Source organism: Cygnus atratus, chromosome 21, assembly GCF_013377495.2.
Source record: "Cygnus atratus isolate AKBS03 ecotype Queensland, Australia chromosome 21, CAtr_DNAZoo_HiC_assembly, whole genome shotgun sequence".
Classification (NCBI taxonomy): Eukaryota; Metazoa; Chordata; class Aves; order Anseriformes; family Anatidae; genus Cygnus; species Cygnus atratus.
In genome coordinates this window covers 8,053,751-8,062,135 of record NC_066382.1, presented here as the reverse complement: position 1 = coordinate 8,062,135, position 8,385 = coordinate 8,053,751, and the positions used below count along the sequence as shown (strand labels likewise).

Below are 8,385 nucleotides of genomic sequence, written 5' to 3'. Positions count from 1 at the left end.
AGCCCCCCCTCCTCCCGAGGCCGCCTGCACAGGGCCCGCGGCGGCCCCGGGGCTGGGGGCTCCCCACGCCGATCCCAGCCCCCTGCCCCCAGCCGGGGCCGCTACGGACAGTGCCGAGGCCCCGGGGCTGAGGGTTTATGGGCAGCGGCAGCTAAATAGCGCGGCCCTCCCCGCAGGGCCCTCGGCGGAGGAGAGCCCAGCCGCCATCTCCTGGGGTGTCAGCGCCCCTCCGAGTGAAAAGCACTGCCCTTCAGGAGCACCCAAAGAAAACCTCCGGGCCCTACCAATTTAAGAAGCACGAACGAAAAAGCGGCCTTTCTGGCTGTTTAGAGGCACGTTTAGATTCACCGAGTCCTTAAAAGCCAGGAAGAGCTGCCGGCCTCGTAGTGCGGCTCAGGAAGGCCGAGTGGTGGCAGCAGGAAGCCTGCCGTTAAAAGTCCCTGCAGGGAAGAGCTGAAAACCATCTGGCGGGGCTGAAAAGCCTCTCTGCCCCTCCTCTGATTCTGCCTGCAGTGCCCAGCCCCGGTTCTGTGCCTCCTGCAATGGACAAGATGTACAGACGGGGTCCATGAGCAGGAGCTGAAATGCTTTTAGCGCGTCAGAGAGACGTTTCCCGCACTCTCAGTACCGTTTATGCCATCAAGCCATTAACAAACCCATCTCTCTGGACCAAAAGAAGATATCAAGGCTCATGTCAGCAAACATCAGCTCCGGGGAGCATGTCCAAGAGAGGATCAGATGTTAAGAGCATCCTTCTGCCATCCCTGATAAACAAGCCCCATGTTATCTGCACATCCAAAGACGGAGCAAAACCACTCTGCCCAGTGCTAATGGCATCAGAAGCACACCTACGTCTGCTGCCGGGACTGCCCATCCCCGGGGGTTTGGAGCAGGCCGTTGGCTTCAGACCATACTCACTCATGGAAGTGCAAGTGGAGAGAAATATTTCCAAAATACCGTGCCCAGGTGGATTTCTACCTGCAGCTGCTGTTTCCAAAGCCAGCAAGTTGAACCACGCCGTCCCCGCTGACTGCAGTGGCACTGTTTCAGGAGGAAACAGTGCTTATATGTTTCTTGCATATAAATGCAAGATTTCCCATGTCACCAAGGCCATTCTCAGCTTGTATGTGGACCAACTCAGGACAGTCAGTGTCCTCAAATGCAAAAGCATTAAATTAATCTTGGGTGTGTACAGAGGAAACTGAATGGGAACAGGTCTCAAAAGAGAAGGCTGACTTTCAATCTTTTTTCCTGCGTTACGTACAGCAGCTGCAACAGCCCCTGTTTGCCTTCTCCCCCTTCCCTCCCAGTGAATGTGGCTTGATATGCCCTGAGGAGCATACCCAGAAAAGAACCCTGGAAAGACAGCCAGGGTTCTTTTAAAGTTCAAAGCCCCACAGTTCCTTGCTATGACTTACACAGAAGTTCAAAATGAAAAAAAAAAACCTCCCCAGATGCACAGAATCAAACCCTCAGCAGTGTTTTCTGAAATGAGTCACAGACACCTGCTGCCTCGTTCACTCCTCACCTACGTGTTTACTCCTCCAAGCAAAGAGGGCACGCGTTCGTCCAAATGCAAGGCGTGAGAGATGTGTGGGAGCACGGAGCAGCTGGCACCTCACCTGTGGACAGCTCAGACTTTCTCTCTGTGGCACTGCATCGCGCCGACTCCTCCCAGTTGCTGTTTGGTGCCTTGTTCATGATGAAACTCCTGCCCCATTGATCCAAAATGCATCAAGGAAAGGGCACAGGAGAGGCTGAACCAAGTGGATGCACTCATGAGCCTGGAGGTACTGAGGGGATCCTCCCTCCCCAAGCTGTCTCAGTGGTTTTGCCAACACTGGCTACTCTGTTCTCTAATAATTGATATGTTACCGAGATGTGATGCTGGAGTAGAAACTCGTGCTCTGCTGCAGGTGCCACAGGAGGCTCCAGTTTGGCACATTTCACCCATCCGCCACCAGCTCCATCCCCGCCCGTTTTACTTGGGGCGGGTTGCTCGGCTCTGCAGCAGTGCCCCACACAAGCCCGCGAGCTCCATGTCTCACCTTTTGGTACTTTCTGTGTATTTTCATACAGCCGTAGTGTTTTCACTCTTCTGCTACAAACCCAAGGGAAACGCCTTTGCCACACCTAAAGTGACAGGGAGCTGCAGCCGCCAGGTTCGGCCACACAGCAGGACCTGAGGGAGCGGAGGGCTCAGGACAAGGAGCAGAGCTGGAAGAATGCTGGCTCAGAGCACTAACCCTCTGTGACAGGCAGCTGTCACTCCAACAGCAAGTGCTGGCACCCAGGGGAATTGCAGCAGAGCATGGGGGAGTTCTGGGGCACAGCGGGCCAGGGCCTTTGCTGGACGTGTGAAGTCACGTACCAAACCACAAGCTGCAAAGGACAGAAGGCTGTGAACATCACCCTAATCCCCTTGTGCATGTACATCAACGTACAGCTTTTCATAGCATCATAGAATGATTAAGGTTGGAAAAGACCTCCAAGATCATCTGGTCCAACCTACCACCACCACCACCCACTAAACCACGTCCCCAGGCACCACGTCCAACCTTCCCTTGAACACCCCCAGGGACGGTGACTCCACCACCTCGCCGGGCAACCCGTCCCAACGCCTGACCGCTCTTTCTGAGAAGAAATGTCTCCTCATTTCCAACCTGAACCTCCCCTGGCACAACTTTGGGCCATTCCCTTTAGTCCTAGTTTTAAAAACAGACACAACCAGGGCAGGAATACCCTCCTCCCAGAGGAGCATAAATCACCACACAAGAAGGTCCCTGATGTTGCTGTAATTAGCACCACGGAAAAACCCATGCAGTAATTAACTTTCTCCCTTCCAAGTTAAGATTTAATATCATGCAGCAAAATAGGACCTGAGGTGATGAAACAAGCAGAGAAAAAAGAAAAAAATATATCAAATTAGGCACTCATGACTTGATAACGAATTAATTATGCCCTGGTCTAATAATAACAACACACTGCTTTTAATCTGCCCTGTGCTCCAAGCAAGGAAGGGCGTGCTGGGAAAAGCTGCTTGAAAAGTCCTGCACTGCCCGAGGACCGGGCCGCTGCCAGGGCCAGCCACCGGGATGGGGCTGAGCTACGGCGATGGCAGCACCGGGACAGGAGAAAGCCCAGGGCAGGAGGGACGCAGGCTGCGGGGAAGCTTTGTCACACCCCTGTGAGACCAGGACACCTTCTGAGGGCTCAGATCCGGCTGGCCAGGATGGCTCCAGCGTGCGCGGCAGCGGGATGCAGGAGGAGAGGTTGGGAAATCGTGGCGAGGAGTCAGGAAGGTCTGCTCGGGCCCCAGCTTGGGTCCACTCCGGGGCACGCTGGCCTCATCAGCCCAGGAATGACCCACATCCCTCGGACGTGCTGCTCTTCCCCTCGCAGGAGGGAACAGCTCTTCCCACAGGGAATCGGTGCTGCCAGCCCTCAGGGGCACGGGGACCTTCCCCCAACAAGTGCATGCTCCTCACCACGAGGGGAAGGCAAAAATCTGCACGGGTAACACGTGCCGGTAGCTGGAGAGGCTGCAGTGAGCAAATCCATCTCCCCGGGGAGGAGCAGTGCTGCCGGTGCCAGCAGCCCCAGCCCGTAAAGCTGGGCACTGGGGCGGTTTGCCGCTCTTCAGCCAGGCAGGACAACGCTCTTCTCCTGCTGCCTTAGAAGTGAGGAGAGTCCAGCTCCACCGAGAAGCCCCACCTCCATCCCCGCTGGGCCAGACCCCAGGGGCACAGTTCCCTGGGTACTGAGGGTAGGCATCTCCTCAGCTCTGATCTTTGCCTCCCCCCAGCTCTTGGTGGAAAAGAGAGGCTGGAGATGGCTTACCAGCCCCACACACCACTGAGCCTCCCTGGTAAAGCAGGACTTTGGGCATGCAGACAGGACACAGGACCCATCTTGGAGATCATCTGAGATCAAGTTTGATTCGTTTCATTTTCTCCAGTGCTCTGGTACAGATACATCCAGTGTAAGCGGCCCCTGCACACTCCTGTCTCACTCTGGCAGCTCAGACACTCAATGCCAAGGGGAAATCACAGAATCATAGAACGGCTTGGGTTGGAAAGGACCTTAAATTCCAACCCCCCTGCCACGGGCAGGGATGCCACCCACCAGATCAGGTTGCCCAGGGCCTCATCCAACCTGGTCTTGAACACCTCCAGGCATGGGGCATCCACAACCTCTCTGGGTAGCCTGTTCCAGTGCCTCACCACCCTCTGAGTGAAGAATTTCCTCCTAGCCTCTAATCTAAATCTCCCCTCTTTTAGTTTAAAGCCATTCCCCCTCATCCTATCATTGTCTGCCTGAGCAAAAAGTTGCTCTCCATCTTTTTTTTTTTTTATAAGCCCCCTTTGAGTATAAGAAGCTGCAATGAGGTCACCCCGGAGCCTTCTCTTCTCCAGGCTAAACATCCCCAGCTCCCTCAGCCTTTCCTCACAGAATGCACGAGGGCTGTGGAACACCCACCTTCCGAACCATGCACAGCAGCCAGGCCGACGGCCTGAAGCTTGCCTGGCACTTTTGAGGATGCTCTTCCAGAACTAGGGGGCTCCAGGCCACCCCATGCTTGAGGCTCAGGGGTTCAGACTCTGCACCAGCTGGGACAGAGACCCACGTACTCAAGTCACAACAGACCTTTCTGCATGGGGTTTTGACCACTCTTCCCAGGCCACAGGGCTTCCTAAGTATGCGTGGTTTAATGAGGGCCAAAATCCAGCCCTGAAATCATTACCTGCCGCGGGGAGTCACACTGAGGTACACCAGAGCCAGACAGGTAGGACACATTTTGTAGCATTACCACATCCGCCCCAAGCATGTTTGCTTTTTGCCCCAAGCCCTCTTGAAATTACTCCACCTGATATTATCTGCCACTTGATACAGCTTGGCGTAAGTCAAAGAAATAAATTACTCGATTACTAGAAAATCCAGTAAGACTGAATTCAGAATTAGTCTCATTAAAGCGCAGAGCAAGTACTTGCAGCATCAGCATGTTTGTTTCCTGGTCTCTTTCCTTGCCCTGCCTTTGGCAGCACCCAGACACTGCCCATCTGCTCAGAGGTCCCGCGTGGTCACCACAGTTCGCATCACTTGGTGAGACCCTGGAAGTTGGGCTCTGTACACGGGGGCAGCACCGCCTGCCGGCTCAGCAGCTTGTCCAGGATGTTTATTTCAGCATCTCGCCTCTCGATGTCCTCAAACGCAGTCCAGGACATGTCATGCTGGAGCTTATAGGCACCGAGAAACTCGTGGGGACTGGTCCCCCACTCCTGGAGGAGAAAGGACAGATTCACATCACTGCTCAGGTTCCCTCAAAGCCAGACTGTGCTGATGGCCTCTCTGTCTGGGCTGGCTTGCCCTTCCACCTCTGGGGCAGTCCCAGCTACACAACTGCCCCATTTTCTAATGTAAAAATAGGATCAACTACCCCGAGTCTAAGGCTGGATCAAGCTACAGCACTGCTGACACAGGGAGGCTCGGGGACCCAACATCACTCCAACCTGTGCAGAGCTCCTCTACCCTGCTCTGTACTTTGCTCTGCTTTCTCTGAAGCCTTCGCCCTGCACGCAAGAAAAGGGGTGCCTGGGAGGAAGACACCCCCGACACCAACCCCACCACTCGAGGGCAGAGCCATCCCCATTTCCCACAGAAACGAAACACCGAGCTGCAAACCAACCCAGCCCCTGTGCTGAAGCACCTGAACAAACCGTGCTGCCACCCAGCCGCACTGGACAGGGAAGGCCCAGGGCACGTTTGCTGTTCATTACTTCCAGACAAAGCACTGCAGAGACTGAATTCAGGTCTACCTGCCACAAATCTCACCCACCTTCTACCAGCATCTAAGAGAACTTCAAAAAATGGCTCTTACACCAGAAGGTAACTCAGACCAAGAACACCACCAAATGGGCAAGGGCCCACTAACGTTTCCAACAAGCTGGTACTTTTCTCTGAGTTCCAGAAGTGCCCAAGCACTGGAAACTTGTTGTTTTTCTCCTCTCCCAGTTCCTCCAAAGCTGTTACCGCGCACCTTAGGAGACAGGAGGGAGAAGTATCTTTGGCCACTCTCCCGCCTATACAGGTAGTAAACGTTTCCTGGCTTCTTCACAAAGTTGCAGGCCACGTGGTGCAGGTCAGCGTCTCTGTTAGCTTCCTCCAATACCTAAAAAACCAATTTAAGATTTCCAGGTGAAATATAACGTATAACTTATTTGCACACTATCACATCTGCCTAAAACACTGCTTGCATGGCCCTGCCCTCCCAGCCCAGTTCTGGCTTCACGCAGCACATCTTCGCTCGCCCCAGGAAGCGGATACTTTCCAAAGGGACAATTTATTTCCTCTGTTTCCTCGTCTGAGCTGAACCCTGGGCCTCATGCACCCCTCTACCGAGGTGGAGAGACCTCCAAGCAGCAGCAACCTCTTCACAAGCCCAGGTTCACCTCCGCACCTCACCCCACCACGTGCCGGGGTCATTCCTTGCCTCCCCACACGGTCACCAGGCCCTGCAGAGGTCACCTGGGACAGGGACAGCAAACAAACAGGAATTCAGCTCCCCAGCTCCACCAGCTGACTGCTCCATGGCTCCAGCAGATAATGACCAAATGTCGCACTCGCCCTGATGGCTGCGGGCCAGTCGCAGTGACCGGCAGCGCCTTTCTCACTCCAAGACTTCTCTTTGCTTCCAGAACTCATGATTGCAGCCCCGGGGGTGAAGGCAGAACCGAGGACAGCCGAGCCCCGCTGGGTTTGTGGCCGGGGCTGACTGCTCTGGCAAAAGAGCCGGGACATACTCAAGAGCCGAGACGTGGCCAGTCACCGGGGAAAAGCTCATCTTTTCTGTGCCAGGTCCTCCTTGGAGCACGACCCACACATTGCAGGGACAGGAGTTTCCCGACACGCAGCCACCACTGACGCCTGAGCTGCTCTGGTCTGGCCCCCAGCTCCCACTGCTCCTGAGAAAGGAGTTGGCCTGCGCAAGCAGAAGTCCTCCTTGCTATGCAGAGGAGTAAGGGAAAGCCCCAAAAACATCTCCCCCGCCCCCAGCTGGTACCAGACAATAAACCCCCATTGTGTCCCCACTGAACCTTCTCTGTTTGGCTTCTGGCAATGATTCACATCCGGGTTGCAGCTTGTTCCAAATGCCTGGCCATCACCTACGAAGCTACTTTTTCCTCCCTGTTTCCTCCCAGCCAACGTGCAAGCACAAGGCAACGAGCCCCCCGCCCGGCCGCCACCAGACCTGCCCTCACCTTCCGAGCCTGCTCCTGCAAATACCGGATCTGCTCGGCGATGACGGTCAGGCGGTTGCAGGCGTTCGCTCGGACGAAGTCACCCGCCTGCAAGGAAGAGCGGGGCTGGTCAAGACCGGGGCAGCCAGGGCCCTCCGGACACTTCCACGCCAGAGATCTGGGTGTGCGCTGGAGAAGCCGTGGCTGCAGCCTCGCTCAGGGCTTGGACAGGGCTGCGGCGGTGCAGGAGCTGCCCAGGGAGCTCTGAGCCCGCCGGCCTGGCAGGGGGACACCAAGGCACCCCCAGGAAGGGAGGTGACAGCCACAGGGCCAGGAGGAGGCACTGGGGTGCCTGGGGCTGCAGCTGGCAGCGGAGGGGGCGGCCGGATGTTCCAGGAGACTCTGCGAGGCCAAGAGGCAGCGGGACGCACTGGGAGAAGGCAGGAGGATGTACTGGGGTGACTGGGAGGCACTGGGGGAGGCAACAGAACACAGCGAGTGGCACTCGGGGAGGCAGCAGGACACACTGGGAGGCACCAGGGGAGGCAGGACATACCGGGAGGCACTGGGACGACTGGGAGAGGTGGCAGGACATACTGGGAGACACTGAGATGACTGGGAGAGGCGGCGGGACATACCGGGAGGCACCGGGACAACTGGGAGAGGCGGCAGGACATACCGGGAGGCACTGGGACGACTGGGAGAGGCGGCGGGACATACTGGGAGGCACAGGGGGAGGCAGCAGGACACAGCACGGGGCACAGGACAGGGGACCCCAGGAGACGGAGGGCGGCACTGAGAGCAGCGGGCCGGGCCGGGAGGCCCCGGAGGAGGCCGGGCAGCAGCGGGACCCCGGCCGGCCGCGCAACCCCACACCCGCCCCGGCCGCTTCCCCGCCGGCCCTCACCTGCTGCAGCTGCCGGGCCAGGGCCACCAGGTCCCCCGGGTCCCCGACGCGGGCCGCCCGCCCGGCGCCGCCCTCTGCCAGGGCCAGGGCCAGGCCCGCGCCGCCGCCGCCGCCATCGCCGCCGCCGCCGGGCTCCGCTCCCCCCGCCGCCGCCATGCCGGAGCCGCGCCGGGGCGGGGCCGCGGGGCGGGGGCGGGGGCGGGGGCGGGGGCGGGGCGGGCCCGGTGCGAGGCGAGGGGC

At 57.6% G+C, this 8,385-nt stretch overlaps 1 protein-coding gene across 1 annotated transcript; it reads right to left on the bottom strand.

Annotated features, from left to right (window-relative positions):
* Positions 1–4,936: 4,936 nt before the first annotated feature.
* On the bottom strand, positions 4,937–8,307 carry C21H1orf50 (chromosome 21 C1orf50 homolog). Its single transcript, XM_035567848.2, has 4 exons — positions 8,146–8,307; positions 7,260–7,346; positions 6,038–6,169; positions 4,937–5,279 (listed from the first exon to the last, which is right to left on the bottom strand). Exons 1-4 carry the CDS (start codon positions 8,299–8,301, stop codon positions 5,097–5,099), a joined length of 558 nt encoding a protein of 185 aa, XP_035423741.1. The 5' UTR covers positions 8,302–8,307; the 3' UTR covers positions 4,937–5,096.
* Positions 8,308–8,385: the final 78 nt, after the last annotated feature.

Excerpts from the sequence above, each read along its gene's own strand:
- C21H1orf50 (XM_035567848.2), bottom strand. The coding sequence starts at position 8,301 with ATGGCGGCGGCGGGGGGAGCGGAGCCCGGCGGCGGCGGCGATGGCGGC. Across the intron at positions 7,347-8,145 it reads TGGCCCGGCAGCTGCAGCAG|GCGGGTGACTTCGTCCGAGC; the intron begins GTGAGGGCCGGC and ends TCTTCCTTGCAG. Across the intron at positions 6,170-7,259 it reads TGCAGGAGCAGGCTCGGAAG|GTATTGGAGGAAGCTAACAG; the intron begins GTGAGGGCAGGT and ends TTGGTTTTTTAG.